An 18,845-nucleotide genomic window follows, 5' to 3' on the forward strand; every position below is an offset into this window, starting at 1 on the left:
AATCCTTGGGTGAATTTCCTAAATGTATTCAGTAACTTTCAAAAAGGACTTCTTGCCTGGCCAGTGTGACTCAGTGGTTGAGCTTCGACCCATGAACCAGGAGGTCACTTTTCGATTTCCTCAGGGCACAGGCCTGGGTTATGGGCTTGATCCCCAGTAGGGGGCGTGCAAGAGGCAGCTGATCAGTGATTCTCTCCTGATGTTTCCATCTCTCTCCTCCCTTCCTCTCTGAAATCAATAAAAATATATTTAAAAGAAAAAAAAGTGCCCAGTCAGCGTGGCTCAGTGGTTGAGCATTGACCTATGAACCAGGAGGTCATGGTTCGATTCCAGGGCAAGGGCGGGCACATGCCCAGGTTGTGGGCTCGATCCCCAGTGTGGGACGTGCAGGAGGCAGCCAGTCAGTGATTCTCTCATCATTGATGTTTCTATCTCTCTCTCCTACCTTCCTCTCTGAAATCAATAAAATATATATATATATATATTTTTTTAAAATATGTTTTTATTGATTTTTTTACAGAGAGGAAGGGAGAGAGATAGAGAGTTAGAAACATTGATGAGAGAGAAACATCGATCAGCTGCCTCCTACACACCTCCTATTGGGGATGTTTCCGCAACCAAGGTACATGCCCTTGACCGGAATCGAACCTGGGACCCCCCCTTTTTTTTTTTTTTAAATATATTTTATTGATTTTTTACAGAGAGGAAGGGAGAGAGATAGAGAGTTAGAAACATCGATGAGAGAGGAACATCGATCAGCTGCCTCCTGCACATCTCCTACTGGGGATGTGCCCGTAACCCAGGTACATGCCCTTGACCGGAATCGAACCTGGGACCTTTCAGTCCGCAAGCCTACGCTCTATCCACCGAGCCAAACCGGTTTCGGCGAACCTGGGACCCTTGAGTCTGCAGGCCGATGCTCTATCCACTGAGCCAAACCGGTCAGGGCAATGAAATACATATTTTAAAAGAAGAAAGAAAAAAGGACTTGTTTAGTCAACAGTAAGCATACAATATGAACCTCTTATAGTGTTGCTTGTTATATAGATTTGACTTGTTTTTTAACAGTGAGTAAATAGTAATATGAAAGAGATTTAACATTTAGACAAATATGATTGATATTGGATCGAAAATGGATTTCTAAAACAAGAGTTTTCTATTATATTTTGGTAATTCACTATATCCTCAGTTGGTTACTAGATTTTAGTTACTTTGTAAATTATAGAAGCTCATTTTTTCAATTTTTAAAAAATTTTAGAGGCAATTTGCATTATTTTTTATCTAAATTAATTTCAATTTCTCCATAGATTATTTTTAGTAATATAAAGTAAAAGATCATCATTCATATCTAATCAAATTTTTATTATAATAACTAACCAAAACCATTACATATGCTTTTCTTATTTCCCTTTCCTTTTTGAAGAAACAGTTGAGGTTTAAATCAGAAATAGTGTTGGGAATCATTAGGAGAGGCATACTTAAGCAGAGGTAGCTATATAATAGCCTTGAAAATGTTTTAAGTGACATGAAATTTAAGCCTTGAAAACCTTTTTCTCAATTCATTAAAACTCAAGGAGAACTGACATTAATTAAATGTTTACTAGGCACTTAAGGAAATTGCTATTTCATCTAATCCTTATGGTATAGTTATATAGTTTTGAACATTTAAAAAATAAGATTTTGTTTTACAACGTTAATAAGCCATAAAATGATAGAGAGTGGCATTTAGGTAATATCCCCATTTTCAAAACTGAGGTTTTAAGTGGTAACTTGCCCAAAGTCAAGGAAATTCTTAGGTTCCATATGTAGTTTTTATTTTTTTAGTACCTGTTTACTCTAGTAGAGCCCTGTCATTTAAATTCCTTACTAAATATATGCAAGACCATGCTTTAAAATAATTTTTATAAAGTACTATTAAGTTTTGTTTTCTGGAAAGTGTCTTTAATATGCTGTTTATTTTTTACATGTTTTTAACAACTACAAACTTACCTGGTTTTAGGTTTGGGTGAGTGCCATCTCATGATGGCAAAAGCGGCTCTTGTCGATTATCTTGATGGGAAAGCTGTTGACTACATAGAAAAAGCACTGGAATATTTTACTTGGTTAGTATTAATCTTATTATTCATTGTGTTTATTTTCTTAATATTATAATAAAGCCAAATTTAGAATAAATTATATTTAGAATAAACATTCTATGTTTATTTTGTTATAGTGTTCATTATTCAGAATATTAAGCATAAAGAATAACAGACAAACCAATTAATTCTACAACATATTCTAATACATATTGTATTAACTTAGCACTGGAGAACAGGTGTAATTTCTTGCTCTCAAGTAGGTGACATGCTGGACACATAGGGAAAGGTGGGAAGGAAGAAGCTATCTGTTAGTGGAGCAGCAGCTCTGATAACTCTGGGTTAGTGTTCTTTCAGGAGGCCTGGAAATGTGAGTATCTAGAATTGGAATGAGCGGAAAATAGGGCTTCAGATGCACAATGTGCTTTCTTTTAGTGGTAAGGGCCTATTTTAGGCCTACTGGTAGGTCTAGAGGTAAAGGGAAATGGATAATCTGATTGCTCCTGGAGAGAACCTGTGCAGGAAAAATGTGGCGCCTAATAACAAGAAAGGAATCAGAGAAATTTGAGTAAATCTGATATTTTATTGAACTGGGCTGAGTAGAAGTGTTATTTGTGGTAAATAGCTTTAAAAGGTCTGCAAGTTAGACAAACATTTGAAGTGTTTTGCTCTTAAACGTCTTTCTGTGTGTCCCTTCCTTTCATTTCCTACTTTCCTTCTCTGTTCCTTCTTGATTTGGTTCTTCCAGGGTTGCTTTGCTTTGAATATGAACCAAATATGAAATGAAAACCTTAGCCTTTTTTCTCCCACTGATTTTTATTGCTACCTTTGAAGTCTCACATGATATAGCTCTTTCCAAAGAGGGAGGTATTGTGAAGAAGGCATACTTTGTTGGAACTATATTTAAGAGTACATGGTGAACCTTTGAATGATGATACTTGAGCTAAAAATACTGCCTTTCTTAGCTTGGGAAATTTTGTTCCGGGAAGCAGGTAGCACTCACAACCAATTCTAAGGTGGCACATAAAACTTTTAAAGTGATAACCCCACCCTGGCTGGGTGCTCGGTGATTAGAGTGTCCCTTTGGAGTTCAAGAGCACATACCTGGGTTGCAGGTTCCTCACCCTGGTTGGAGTGGTTGCAGGAGGCAACCAGTTGATGTCGCTTTCTCACATCAGTGTTTCTCCTCTCTTCCCTCCCTTTCATTCTCTCTAAAATCAATGGAAAAAAATATCCTCCAGTGAGGATTTACAAAAATAAAAATAAATGATAATCCCCAAATTTATATTTACTTCTAAATTTAAAAATTCACACTAACACAATTCTTATGTAAGGGTGATAGAAGTTATTTCAGGTCACAGATATTTTTTATTGAACTTAAAAGGAGATAAGTGTGCCGAAACCGGTTTGGCTCAGTGGATAGAGCGTCGGCCTGTGGACTGAAAGGTCCCGGGTTCGATTCCGGTCAAGGGCATGTACCTGGGTTGCGGGCACATCCCCAGTGGGGGATGTGCAGGAGGCGGCTGATTGATGTTTCTCTCTCATCGATGTTTCTGACTCTCTATCTCTCTCCCTTCCTCTCTGTAAAAAATCAATAAAAATATGTTTAAAAAAAATAAAAATAAAAGGAGATAAGTGTATAGACTTAAAATTGTTTCTCTTCATTTGTATCTATTTTCTTTTTTCATGCTGTCAATTTTAGAAATTATGCTAAGATATTTAGGCAAAGGAACTAGAAATAGTGTTGTCCTTCTTCCTGGTCATCGCAGGGGTTTTCAGTGATAACTGCAATAATTATTCCTACTTCCTTGGAAGATACTAGAAAATGATTTTTGGCTGGACTCCATGAATAGAAAAGGCTATGAAAAATGTTCCATCTGCCAGTAATATAGCTGTTTGTGATAGCTGATTATCAAAATTTGGCTTAAATGAAATTGCTGTGTTTTATTTATAAGATCTCAAGAAGAGAAAAATGAAGAGAAATGTATAGCTGAGATTTTTCTCTTTCTAAAAAGAACTTCCCTTTATCATCATAATTAATATTGCTGTTTACTTTTTGAGCTTGTCTACTTGCTTCAATAAATATTAGTTTTCACATTTTTATGTTTTGATTTTTGGAATTGGTCTCAGAGAGTAAAAGTCCTTTAGACTACCAAATATATTTGGTATGTCATACATTTACTAGTCTTCTTTTTTTTTTGGAAGATCTGAAAGCAAACACTTGAGTTTATAATAATCCACTGTGAAAAAGACATTAACAGCTTTACTGCTTGGTTATTAAGCAAACAAACAAACACAAAGAGCATAGTTTTTAAAAAGTCAATATTAAATATAAATTGGTTCTGAAAAACTTACTGATTTATCAATGTGATTTCTGCTACTACTAACAAAAATAGTGAAGAGTACCAAAGAAATGTTTGTAAATTTTCTGGTTCTTAAAACAATCAATTCTTTGCCTGGCCAATGTGGCTCAGCTGATTGAGTGTCATACACCAAGAGGTCACAGGTCAGATTCCGGTCAGGGCATATGCCCAGGTTGTGGGCTTGATCTCCACTGGGGAGCCGGTGTTTGTCTCTCATCCATGTTTCTATGTCTCTTTTCCTTCCTCTCTCTCTAAAAAAATCAATAAAAACATTTTTAAAAATACACAAAACAATCAGTTCCTTCTCTTCCCTCTACCCTTCTTCCTATTACGGAGGTGATAAGGTATAATTCAGTTAGAAGGAATTTAGTAAATCATTCACTGCACTTAATTAAGGAAGTAGATTTTAATCAGGATTGTATGTATAATTTTTCTTTTTTAATTGTAAGTAATAATGAGGGAGATAGTCTATACTTTTTGGAAATAATTTAAAGGAATTATGCTTTTTTTTCTCTCCAGGGCTCTGCAGCATCGAGATGATGTGTCTTGCCTTTGGAAGCTAGTTGGGGATGCTTGTACCAGTCTGCATGCTGTTTCGCCATCTAAAGTGAATGTTAATGTTTTAGGAGTCCTTCTAGGCCAGAAAGAAGGAAAACAAGTATTAAAGAAAAATGAGCTCCTCCATCTAGGAGGAAGGTAATTTACAAAGATTGCCAGATAATGACATTCAAATTGAATAAGGGCATGATAACAAAACATAACATCCACTTTTATATTTCCATAGGTGTTACGGGCGTGCTTTAAAACTGATGTCTACATCTAGTACATGGTGTGATCTTGGAATTAATTATTATCGTCAAGCACAACACCTAGCAGAAACTGGCAGCAACATGAATGATCTTAAAGACTTGTTGGAGAAATCATTACATGTATGATTTTGATAATTTTTTCATAAACTTAAAAAAAATGAAGTGCTTTTCTGAAAAATGTTATTGATAAAGAAAATAACTTTAGTGTTTTTACATTAACCACATTTATCTTGATATATGTGCTGACATTCAAAGAGTTAAAAAAAATTTAACTTTATTTTTCAGTGTCTGAAAAAGGCAGTGAGACTCAACAGTAATAGTCACTTATACTGGAATGCTCTTGGTGTGGTTTCATGTTATAGTGGTAAGAATTCAATAACACTTCAATAATTTTAGAAGATTGCTCATTTCAGGTAATAAAGTTCAGTTTCATTAAGTTCTCTATTTTTCAGCTATTAAAAATTATGCCCTGGCTCAGCATTGTTTCATCAAATCAATCCAGTCAGAGCAAATTGTGAGTGTTCTATGTGTCTGTCAATGAAAAAGGACTTTGAAATTTAGTGTGAATAATTTTCTGAGACTTCCCTGGAGACAGGAGACCTAATTTTTATACATATGTATGTATTTTAGAATCCTGTTGCATGGACCAACTTGGGAGTGTTATACCTTGCAAATGAAAACATTGAGGTAACTGTGCTGACTGCTTTGTCATATTAAAAGTAAAGAACATTTCCTATACATGATCTCTTCATAATATCACAACTTCTTGTGGAGAAATACTTCACACCTTGTTATCTATCCAGTATGTTCTCTAATATGCTAGATAATTAATGACATTCGGTTTATGTTATTGAATAATGAATGTGTAAGATTTATTTTCCTTTCCATACCACTCAAGAAATTTATGGTTTTATAATTATTTTGGTTTTCCATTTAGTGATTAAAACAATTCTATGAATTATTTGGGTGTTTATTTATTTTTTTTTGTTTTTTGTTTTTATCTGTACACATGTAAGAGGAGTCCCATGTAGGTGATGTTGAGGGTAGGGTGATGAAATAAGGGAGACGATTAGTACTCTCTAGCAGCTTAAATTTAACATTTTTCGAGGGTGATTTATATTTGGTTTTAGCTGATATTAATCCCTTTATAAACCACAGTGTAATTTGTCATACTCAAACAGTTAGAAAATTGGGCATGTGTTTGTAGGTGATGTTTAGAAGTTTCTACAAACCCACAGACAACATCTGTACTGTTTTGTTTCAGCCAGCATATTGAAAATCACTGTTTTAAAAGTAGTGTTAGTAATATTCTTAGGAATACATTAAGTCACAGCAGAGATTGCTTTAGAAGATTGTAAATAGAACAAAGAAAAATATTAATGTGTATCTTATTTGAAAAAATACATTATTTTTAATTTAAACAAAGCAAGATCTTAGTTAATAAACCATGGATGCGGTTTTGCGATAACATGACACAGTAGCCCGTTAGCTTACTTTTTTAGAGGAAAAATGAGACTGTTTTCTGTCACACATAGATTATTGAGAAAGTGATATAAAGTAGCATATAATGTTATTTTTTGTATCAGGAAAAAAAAATGACATGCAACTTAATGTGCCCAAGTACAGTATCTTTAAAGTTTCCTGACTGCTTAGCACAGATTATGTCAACCACTCTTGTTGCCTAGTAGCAGTTACGTATCTCAGACTTTGTTGGTTGTTAGTTTTTATCCTCCCAGCTAAGCTCAAAGAGAGGGGAATAGATACAGCCTTACTTACTTTCTTCAAACCTAGGAAATATATGGGTAATTTGTTAAAAGTTCTACCAAATGTAAAGTGAACATCTATATGCCCTTTCACTGGGACCAGAATCCCTAAACGTGTAGAGAAATCTGATGTAGCCAGGAGTGTTCTGGTGGAACACTGATTTAAGTGTGGCTAATTGTGCTTAAGCAATTTTAGGTTCATACATGTATTTATGTTGAGAAGTCTCGGTTTTCTTATTCTCTTATTTTATGATTTTTAAACATAAACAATTTAATATTAAATGTATAAAATGACTTGATGTATTATTTTTTGTTTTTTTGTTTCCTAGCAAGCTCATGAAGCTTTCAAAACTGCTCAGTCCCTTGATCCATCTTATTTAATGTGCTGGATTGGACAAGTAAGACAACATTTAGTTATTAATAGTTCTGTTGACATAAATAACCTATTAATATAAATAACAGTGATCATAATAATAACAGGCCCTTTGTTCACATTATTTCAGTTGAACTTTCATCAGTCCTTTGAGTTGGTGGTAGTTGTTAAACATTTTGTAGATGTGGAATTGAAGCTTAGAGACGCTAAGTATTGTGCCCAAAGTCATACAGCTTGTAATGATTAAGCATTGATTTGGGAGGCTTTTAACCCCATCAGTCTGACATTATTATGCTTAAAGAATAAACCAAGAGCTATGTAATGCACATTTACCCCTCCCCCAAATGAAAATTTACAATATCATTTTGATTGTTTTCTCATTTTCCGTAAAGTTTTCATAATTTCATTTGGTACTTGTTTATATGAGTCTGCCAACCCCCCCAAATTTAGATTTTTGTACTGCCAAATAGGAATCAGGATACTTGTTTGTGATCTGAGTCTATCACTGACTAATTTTTTTTTTTTTTTTACCTTAACAAAATTGCTGGATTCAATGTTCTCACCTGAAAAAGAAGGGGATTAGAAAGGGTAGCCTCTAAATCCTGTGTAGTTGAGAAATTAGTAAGTCTTTGATTTTATCTTATTTTTTGTTCAGCGAATACTAGAGGCATCACCCATATCAGAAAATCATTAATCTGGGTTTTGATAATTTTTATTGTACTTTTAACTTTTGGGTCTAATTCTAGCTAATTGGTGAAGAAGCAGAGTTAGCAAGGCAAACTTCCTGTTCCCATTAACTGTGGTAGCATCTGGGAGCAATGGCATTACTATACTAATTTCTATGTAAATTATTGGACACAAGGGGCTAAAGAATTTTCATTTCTAACTGTTCCAAGGGATGCTGCTGCTGCTGATCCAAATGTAGCACTGCTCTAGGTTCATTCATCTTAGATGTTGTCAGAAAAGCGTATATTTTTTATTTTTCAGATATTTTAGCTCTTAAAAATAATTTATTTCAGGAAATAACTAGTAAATTTAATTAAAATATTAACAATAGAAGTGAAACTTAATATTAATCTACACTAATAAAAGAGAAAAATGGTAATTGGCGTACGACGCTACCCTTTTCATTGGCTAATCAGGGCTATATGCAAATTAACTGCCAACTAAGATTGGCAGTTAACTGCCAACAAGATGGCGGTTAATTTGCATATGTAGGCACAATGCAGGGAGGCGAAAGGGAAAGCAGGAAGAAGCCCCCTGCCACTGACAGTGATCGGAAACCCAGGAGGGAGCTAAGAGCTGGGGGGCAGGGCAAAGGCGGCCCTGGGGCTGCCTTTGCCCTGCCCCCCAGCCATGATCGGAGAATCAGGTGCCTTTTCCGCCCTGGCCAGTGATAGCAGGAAGTAGGGGTGGAGCCAGCGATGGGAGCTGGGCATGGTCGAAGCTGGCAGTCCCGGGAGCTAGGGGTCCCTTGCCTGGGCCTAAAGCGAAGCCCACGATCGCGGGGCCGCTGCAGCTGCGGGTCCCGGCTGCCCAGGCCCGACGCCTCGGCCAGAGGCGTTGGGCCTGGGCAGGGGTGGAGCCTGCAACCGCGGGGAGTTGGGGGTCCCCTGCCCAGGCCTGACACCTCTGCCAGAGGCCTCAGGCGTGGTCAAGGGGCCGATCTGGTGATTGGTGATCAGAGGGTGATGAGGGTCAACTCCTCTGGCCGAGGCATCAGGCCTGGGCGGGGGGCTGGGGGTCCCCTGCCCAGGCCTGATGCCTGGGCCAGAGGCATCAGGCCTGGGTGGGGGGCGGAGCCGGGGATTCGGGGGATATGATGGTCCCCTTGCCCAGGCCTGAAGCCTGGGTCAGAGGCGTCAGGCTTGGGCGGGGGGCCGATCCTGCGATTGGAGGGTGGTGGGGGTCAATGCCTGAGGGCTACCAGTATGTGAGAGGGGGCAGGCTGGGCTGAGGGACACACACACACACACACACACACACACACACACACACACCCAGTGCACGAATTTCGTGCACCGGGCCCCTAGTTTTTTAATAATATTAGTAATAAATGATAACTAAAAAAACCCTGATTTCTTTAAAAGATAGATGGTCTTGACAATAATTCTAAGATATTACATAGTCTCATAAAGTCAATAGCATAGGTATACTATTTAAAATCCTGAGGCGGTTTAAAAAATGAACATGTGTGACTCTCCCCCATATCTATGGAAACTAGGGGAGAGGACCTTCTTTTAAAAAAGCTACCCCGGTGAATCTGAGCTGACCATGTGATTAAGAATCCTATTCCGGACAAATACCAGTAAGAATCAGTCAAGGGTGAGAGGAGAGGGAGGAGGTTGCAGGTGGCATTATGAAAGCATTTGTCTGCTTAAGGTCCAATTTAATAAGTCATTCTTGTCCTCTGAGTCATGGGAATATGGTAGCTAAGACTGAACTAGAAATTAACTTTACTTTTAAGCACAGCTTTTTAACCTTTGTTTTTTCCAGTTTCTTTGATGATAATGATCATGATGGTGATGATTGATGATGATGATTTCTCCTTTTAAACACATTCAGAACCTCTTTTTTCTTTATAGGCCCTTATTGCAGAGACAGTTGGAAGTTACGACACCATGGATCTCTTCAGGCACACCACAGAACTCAGTATGCACGTAAGAATTTGAGCGTTCTTCTTAGGATTCACTAATGAGAAAAGTATTATCCTTGTTGAGAAAATAGATACTTAGTGGTATCAGATGTTAATGACAGCACTTGTCTCTACTGTTCATTCTTTCTCAAAGGCAGATAAGTTATCTTTAATTAAAGACATCAAGATCTGATGAAATGACATTGGTATTCAGTAGATACAGTAGTAGTCATGTAAAGTAGAAACCGAGACTCTAGAAAAAATAAACATAAGATAAGGACTAACTTGGTTGATATTTCTAGATTATTTATGAAAGTGTTTTACGATTCTTTTGATTGGTAATTATTACTTTGACCTATGAGAATGGTGCTGAAAAGCAGCAAACTAAACCATCAGGCGGAGCTCTATTTTCTGCACTTAATTTATCCCATTTGATTCTTCTACTTAGGGTTGAAGCAAGTGATTTAAATATGTTCTTAGCTGTGTTATATCATAGTGAACCTGTAAAGGCACTTAACAGTTGACTTAAAGAAAACTAAGGTGTGCTATTTATTGTATTGAAGTGCATTGTTTCATTTCTTCATTTTGTATTGGTATATTTATTACCCTATGTCCACTTGTTAACTTCGGCTTTTTTAAAGACTGAGGGAGCGATCGGTTATGCATACTGGGTCTGTACTACATTGCAAGATAAAAGCAACAGAGAAACAGAGCTGTACCGGTACAACATCCTCCAGATGAATGCTATCCCAGCAGCACAAGTTGTTTTGAGTAAATACATAGGTAAGGCACCTGTTATATAATGGCAAGGTATTTTAATAACTGTTGAAATAATTTAATGAAGTTTTTAAATTAGTTAATTCCAAATTAAATATTAGTGTTTCTTAAGACATGAATTTGCCTTTTCTACCCCCAGTGGCCAAGGAATCTACTTTTTAAACTTTAGTAAGGACTTTGAAGAGTGATGAAATGTTAGCTAATGATTCAAGATAAAAGTGATTTCCATGGCCCTAACCTGTTTGGCTTAGTGGATAGAGCGTCGGCCTGCGGACTCAAGGGTCCCAGGTTTGATTCCGGTCAAGGGCATGTACCTTGGTTGCGGGCATATCCCCAGTAGGGGGTGTGCAAGAGGCAGCTGATCGATGTTTCTCTCTTATCGATGTTTCTAACTCTCTATCCCTCTCCCCTCCTCTCTGTAAAAAAATCAATAAAATATATTTTTTTAAAAAAGTGATTTCCATGTTGCAGTGGAAACATTTTGGAGCCTAAAGGGCCCAAGTTGCATCTATTCTAGCTCTGCCATTTACTTTTGCTACAGTCTTAGGCCATGTATTTTACTTCCCTTAACTTCTTTTAACCTTGGAAAGTAGAGATAACAGCAACTATGCTGTAGAGATGTGAGAATTAAATGAGATAATGTGCTTTAAGTTTCAAACCCAGTGCCTTTAACCTCCCACTTTAATACCTGATTTTTCTTTAAGATACTGGAAAAATATGTTTAGAAAAAGGATAGAATGGTGAAGTTTTATTAACCATCTATGATAATAATTTCCTTTCCTTAATAAAACTACTATTGAATTTTAATCTCCCCTCTATCATTTAGTAGCCATAATAAAACCCTGGGCATGTTACCAAACTTAATTTTAGTTTTCCTACCTGTAAACCCTACAAAATGTGCAGAGTAACTGGCATACTTGACATGCTCAAGAAATGTTAGTTTTGCTAGTATTTTTTAAAATCTTTTGACAAAATTAGAATAAATAAACAAGGCATTTTAATATAAAGAATCAAATAAATTGTGAAAAGCTGAAGAGAAAATGCCTCATCATAGATATTGAAGGGTAGTAATACTCCTCCTGCATTGAGCCTGGGGCACTTGAGGAGAATGCAGTTATTTTAAAGTCAGCACTTTGGGGCATCCACATGTTATTAGTAAGCCAAAATGAATGACTCTCATGAATACCTAGAGCCTCTGTGAAAGCGTATGATCAGAAATTTCATTGAAAGGTTTCCTTACAGAATGGGTAACATTTATGAAGGATTTTCATAAAGGGTAAATCTTGAGTTTTCTGCGAAATTCCAATTCCTGGAGCAACAAACAAATTATTTCCTGACAGTTTTACACAGTTACATTTTTAACTCGATAGTGGAGTCATAGTGATAAAAAATTATTTAACAAATTCAACTACATGTGCTTAGCCAAAAATGAATAAATTAGGAGAGAAAAGAAGGAGAGCACAGTGTCTTCATCTGTCCTGCTAGGTGCTTCAGGACGAGTGGATGGTAGGCACGGTCTCCTTTTACTCAGTTTGACTCCATTTTGGTGCTCCTCTCCTTGTGTGGTAACTTGAGGATTTTTCAAGAATAACTTGACTGTGATTTTTGCCTTATGCTTTGATGTTAGGATCTAACCATCGTATAAAGTATGATATGATTTGCTAGGGCTGACCAGCAGCCCCTGAACAACAGATGAACAAATTGCTCCGACACAGTTTCACTGTGAAAGAGAGAGCTATGGGATTGTCTGGCCAAAGGGACCAGCAGCCTCAATTGTCTGCCTCATTAGCCTTTTATTGCAGTTTTTAAAGGGTGTCCCAAAATTCACGCAAGAAGTAATTTTGATAGAAAACACAGGTTTATAATTAAAAATTGTAAATTTTTTATTGATTCATAAAGTATACAGTATAGGGTTATGTATGGAATAGCATATCGGGTAAATGGCCTCCACGGCTTTGCTGGCACATATGCACTCTTTTGTTGAAATTTTGCATGACTGTTTTGCATAAATGTGGCTGAATTTCGATGAGGCTCATTTTCACCTTGATGGCTTGGTTAATCAACAAAATTGTCACATTTGGGGTTCAGAAAATCCACGAGTGATTGTTGAGAAGCAAATGCATCCACACGGTGTCACTGTTTGGTGCGGATTTTGGGCTGGAGGCATCATCGGACCATTCTTCTTCGAAAATGCGGCTGCTCAGGCAACAACAAAAGAGTGCGTATGTGCCAGCAAAGCCGTGGAGGCCATTTACCCGATATGCTATTCCATACATAAACCTATACTGTATACTTTATGAATCAATAAAAAATTTACAATTTTTAATTATAAACCTGTATTTTCTATCAAAATTACTTCTTGCGTGAATTTTGGGACACCCTTTATCTTTAGATACTGAGCAATCTTGGGGGGACACGTGTTTACATTGTCCTCTAGGTAAAGGCATCCAGGGATTAAGCATAAGGATTCCAGTCAGCACCCGGGGGTCTGCACGTGCACAGACTTGTTTGGGAAGGTCAGGAATAATTAGGGGTGCTGCCTTCGACACTCCCCTAAGTCTCCCCTAAGTCAGAATTCTCATAAACAGGGCAGGCGGCCTTCCACACACTTCCCTTTTCTCAGAATGTCCTCCCTACAAACTTTCCAACCAAGTCTTGTGTGCTCCCCAACAATGATTATACCTTATTCTTTGATGTTAGAATATAACCATCACATAAGCTATGATATGATTACACTATATTTTGTTAAACAAGAGGGATTTGAAGGCTTGCTTCCCAATACAGCTTTTAATTAGATCAGATGTTTTCTTTGTACATAATCAGATGCATGATTTCTTTAGACATGAAAATTTCAAAATGCTGAATTGGCAATACCAAAGTCATTCTCTGTTTCTAGTGTATGATACTGAGTTATTTAAAAAAAACATACATAGAAATTGGAACACAACCCCCAAGAAAAATTAATCCTGGGAAGGTTTACATGATTAGCTAAAGAACTGAATTTTCCTTATAAATCAAATGCATAGTTTTAACATGAGGTACATTTTCAAGTTATTTTACCATTAGGGATAAAAATGTTTAAACTTTAAAACATTTAAAGTATGTAGTAACTGTAAATGTTACTGGATAATTTGGAAGAATTATAATTTGTAGTAACTATAAATGTTACTGAAAAATGTGGAAGAATTATAAAATGATTACTGGTATTTTATAGTCAAGATAATCAGACTGCTATTCTAAGCAATGCCAAAGATTTCAAGATATACTCTGTTGTTTAAAATATTAAAGAATTGAAAATAAAACTAATATCTTATAAACACAACCATTCTGTACATATAAAGAACAGGTATTTTTGATTTCCAGAAAGAATTCCAAACTATGCTCCAGCTCTCACAATGTTGAGTTATTTAAATGAACATCTACAGCTGAAAAAGGAAGCAGCAGATGCACTCCACAGGTAAACTCTGCCTTTAACCGAAATGCTGTCCTTATATGTTAGTGGCCTTTTTTTTATTTAGTCTCACTCTCGTGAAGAAGGTACTAAATAAATGTTTTCATTTTTTCCTAATCTTTTGTTATCTGTTATTACTACATCTATGAAGGTGAAAATACGCAGTTCAAATTTTCAACTATATTTTGGTTTCTGTTCCTTAATCTGAGGGAGGGAGGGATGTGGGAGGGTGAGAGGGAGAGAGAGAGAGAGGAAAAGGGAAAACCAAACTAAAAAACCCTCAGATTCTATTTTAGAAAAATCCATCCCTTTAGACTTTGTCTAGCTTTATTAAATACATATTTATTCAGAGAAGAAATCAGAACATTATGTATCTGTTTGAGCCACTTTAAATCTTCTCTGTATGTACCCATCAGTAAGTGTTTGTTGAACTGCTGTGAATCCAGCAGTGTCCTGGGCTCTGGCAGCTTAGCAGTGAGTTAAAACGGACACAGGCCCTTTTTTCATGGAGCTCCTGTTCAGGTCGGGGAGACCCATGTAGGTCATCTGTGATGGTAGTAATTGCTAAGAAAGAACATCAAAGTAGAGGACCAGAAATTACAGAGGCAGGCAATGAATTTGAGATAGGTTTTAAGAAGGGTGGGTTTAAAAGGAGGCAAATGAGGCCTGGCCTTAATGAAATGAAGCCACAAGCCATTTGGATGTCAGAGCTCTCCAGGCAGAAGAAACAGCAAGAGCAAGTGCTCTGAGTCAGGGGTGCACTTAGCATGTGGAAGAAACAAGGACATGTGCTCAAGTGCAATGACTGGACAAGAGAACAGTAGGAAAGGAAATGAAGTTTTATTCTCTGCAAATTATTCGTGAATAAGAAAATAACTTGATCTTGTGAGGACCAGATGAAAAGTTTAAAAGACCTGGTTGCATTCTTGCCCTCAATTTAAATAAATAGATTTTTAGAAGAGGCCTTGTTAGATTAAAAAAAAAAATTGAGGTTTCCTAAATACTTTGCCATTTTTTTATGGATCTCTCTGTAGTTCAAAGGAGTAATCACTAGATGGTACTGGAGGTTATATAATGAAGTTATTTTTCCAGGTGTAAGTGGAGAGGATTATGAAAAACCACAATTATATTTCTTTCACTGTCACAATAAACTTACCAGTAAACAAACTGTGTAACTATGATAGAATACAACAGTGAGCAGGATTTTTAAACAGAAAGCTAGAAATCTTTAGAGTGCTCACTACTTTTTTGGGGTACATATTATAATCACACATTATGAATCTGGTACTGGTTATACCTTCAGCCTAAAATGGCAACTCCACAGTCACTTGAATATGTACCACTCTTTCTTACCTGTTTACCACTGTGGTTTTTGCCTTAAACAGGTTTTTGAGGCTTGAAACTACAAATTAGGTATTAAATCTAACCAGAAGTATAGTTTTTAATACAGTACTGTCTCTATAATACTCTCTCTTAGACTTCTCTGGCTAATTTTTGTTTTTCATGTAACATCAGGGGGAGTAGAAGCTTTTCTTGGATGTTTCTTCCTGGCTAATCCCCTTTAAACAGAAAATAAGATAAAATGAAATATTACTAAGTATTTCATTCCATTTAGTTGTTAAACATTTCCCTGGTTGCCCAAAAGGGACTGAGCAGGAGAAGGTAAAAATCTGGGCTGTCAGCATGTCGGTGAATTAATTCTAAGCCTCTGAGGATTCCTTGTAACGCCTTCCTTTCTCTGAACTCAGTATTGCTCACATACATTTCTGTATGTAACTCGTAAAGGCACTTGAAAGCAATCAATTTCATGACGTCCTAACTCAAACTACTATTACATAAATATTTTAGAGTGCTTTCTATGTAGTTCAAATATGTCAAAACTTAAAACATCAACATAGTTGTTTTTCCATTCTTAGATTAAAATTTTTGGAATATTTAAAACTCACATATGATAAATGATTTCACTTATAAGATTCACTTTGTTAAAGTAATTTTCCTGACAATATAAAATCTAAGTATTAAGTATTCTTTTGTGGTACCAGTTTAATAAAGTTTGAATAGGTGTTATAACTTAGCATTAAAGAATTAGTTGAATTAAACAAAAGCAAAAATCTGTAGATTCAGTTTAATGAAGAAGGGTGAAAAAATGCTATTGCATATAGATAACTTAAAATGCCTTTTTTTTTTTTTTAGGGCAATTTTGTTGTTACAGAATGCAGAAGACCAAGTTAATTATCATGATGCAATTAGAAATTATGGCAGATTGTTATGGTAAGCATGTTTTTCCCCCATTAATTCTGTGACCTACATGATATTTCTGGTGAAAGCTATGGAACTAGTGAGGTGATGACAAGTTTCGAGAGTAGTGGGCTGCTGACATTCCGCCAGGATATATAATTCCCATAAAGGCAGGCAGTGTTAACAGTTTTCTGTACCTCGGACAATACCTAACTCCAGTGTGCTTTATGAGGAGCGGGTTTAGAACTGATGGCTGTGGACGACATAAGAGAACATTTGGAAGAGAGGCAGTTGCTGTCTCTAAAGTAGAAGCCTAATTAATTGGAAGAATTGGGTTTATTCTGATTTTCTGTATATTTTAAACTGGGGATGGACATTAGGAATTCAGAAACATTCTGAATTCTTTTGAAATAGTACATAAAAATGTCTGTGTGTGTGCATTTGGTGAGTTGGGAGAGAGCCACATAGCTTCCTTCAGATTCTCAAAGACTTCTTACTTCAAAAAATATTGTTTTTTAAAGATTAAAAATGATTCCAGTTGTTTTAGAGGATAGAACTAGGACCAGAGAATAGGTGTTACGGGGGTAAGGTTTTAGTTGAAGCTAAGGAAGCATTCCTCAAATTAAGAGCCGCCCCCAAATTGAATGTATTTATTCATAAACAGTCTAAAGTAGCTCTTTCCTTTATCAAAATATTTATCAAATTTGATTTTATTGATTTTAAAATTCTTTCACCTTTGTAAAATGAATTTTAGAAGCAAAGATTGCTTGTATTTTTAGTTCCCACCCACTCCCAAGATTAAAAAAATTTTATGAAAAGATTTCCAATAACACATTAAAAATAGAAATGGCTTCTAGTTATAGTGATGGATACTAAGAATATCAAATATACAATGTTTCTATTCCAGGTGACGGCAGTTTCTCTTCATTTTTAAATAAGCAAAACAAGTTATTTTTCTGTTATTAAGAAGTATTACATTTAGCATCAGATATAACAGATTTTTACTTTTATATCAATAAGTACAGAAAAGAGCATCTATAGTTTTATCTGTGGAATTTTAATGTTTCTATGTGCCCTCCAAACAAAGGCTAGCTTTGATTCTGACTAAGGAATTTTTTGACTTGTTTGGCTTGTCCAAGGTGCTGGACCCATACTTATGGGAGTAATATTTAATGTGTTAAGCTTAAAAATGTAGATTTCTGTATAAAAGAACTTGGAATTATTTTTATAATTTTGGATTTTAATTCAAGTTTGTTTTTAAAAAACACTTTGCACTTTAGCAAAACTAGTCATTTTCACATATTATTTAAAAGAAGCCAAGTGTGAAGTTAAATCCCCTTAGTATATCCTATGTGAAATAAGTGATACGCCTTTTATTTTAAGTTCTTTCTATAGCTTTAACTCTGATAGATGAAGTAAAGTTATTAGAAGAAATGTGGTATAATAATGTCTCTATATTTTGATGATGTAAGCCAAAATTATTTTTTATGTTAAAAATAAATTTTGTTTTGCTTCTTAGTTCCATTGGTGAATATGATAAAGCTATCCAGTCTTTTAAGTCAACACCCCTTGAAGAGTTAGAAGACATCATAGGGTTTGCACTGGCTTTATTTATGAAGGGTCTCTATAAAGAGAGCAGCAAAGGTGAGTATGTTGCTTAAAGCTGAAGATCACATCTTACTTTTCCAGGGTTCAGAGGAATTTGATCACAATGACCTTACATGAAGAAAGATGTAATATTAAGATGGGGTACAGGTTGCAGTGTTTATGAACATCTGACTAGGAGTCAGGAACAATACCAGGAACTTTTTATCTGTTTGTCAGTAGGTTATTATGATGAATAGTCCTTATAACAGTGTTATTATCTGTGTTTTATTTTCATTATTTAGACAAGGAAACTGAGCCCCGAGATCACTTATGGTTGACATGAGTTAGCATTTGAAAGCAGGTCTTTACTACTTCACAGTGCTTAAATATAAATTTCTGATAAATGAAGATCTCAACCATTGTTAATAATAGTATATTTTGGTTTCTGCAAAAGTGATAATTGAGTGCATTTTCACATATATGGGCCTAAATTCTTTGTGTGCAGCTCATTGTAAGGATCTATTTGATGGAGTTGCTGGTCTGCACATGGAATATGGTGCTATCTCTGTGGCTGCCGGCCTCCACTTGTTTTGAAGATGGTGACTAAGAACTCTCTCAAGATTCTGAAGATAGATATTAGGGAATATCATATAATAATCCCAATGTTAGCCCCAGAATCACCTTGGAACAGCTAAACCAGTTAGATTATTACACATTTTTATTTCATCTGCTTGAAAATAAGGGAACAATAAGATATAGTTTTAGTTAGATCTT

General features: G+C 36.0%; 1 protein-coding gene across 8 annotated transcripts in view; it reads left to right on the plus strand.

Moving 5' to 3' along the window:
• The window catches only part of SKIC3 (SKI3 subunit of superkiller complex), a 74,543-nt gene that overhangs the window by 26,788 nt on the left and 28,910 nt on the right, over positions 1 to 18,845 (plus strand). For all 8 annotated transcript variants that reach the window (XM_059694066.1, XM_059694065.1, XM_059694070.1 and 5 more), the window contains 12 exons: positions 2,000 to 2,102; positions 4,958 to 5,134; positions 5,223 to 5,367; positions 5,533 to 5,611; positions 5,700 to 5,761; positions 5,878 to 5,934; positions 7,340 to 7,408; positions 9,969 to 10,043; positions 10,660 to 10,801; positions 14,159 to 14,252; positions 16,440 to 16,517; positions 18,004 to 18,128. In XM_059694066.1, the coding sequence (XP_059550049.1) occupies positions 2,000 to 2,102; positions 4,958 to 5,134; positions 5,223 to 5,367; positions 5,533 to 5,611; positions 5,700 to 5,761; positions 5,878 to 5,934; positions 7,340 to 7,408; positions 9,969 to 10,043; positions 10,660 to 10,801; positions 14,159 to 14,252; positions 16,440 to 16,517; positions 18,004 to 18,128 (1,206 nt within the window). The remainder of the gene's footprint in view (positions 1 to 1,999; positions 2,103 to 4,957; positions 5,135 to 5,222; positions 5,368 to 5,532; positions 5,612 to 5,699; positions 5,762 to 5,877; positions 5,935 to 7,339; positions 7,409 to 9,968; positions 10,044 to 10,659; positions 10,802 to 14,158; positions 14,253 to 16,439; positions 16,518 to 18,003; positions 18,129 to 18,845) is intronic.

Source organism: Myotis daubentonii, chromosome 4, assembly GCF_963259705.1.
Source record: "Myotis daubentonii chromosome 4, mMyoDau2.1, whole genome shotgun sequence".
NCBI classification, from domain to species: domain Eukaryota; kingdom Metazoa; phylum Chordata; class Mammalia; order Chiroptera; family Vespertilionidae; genus Myotis; species Myotis daubentonii.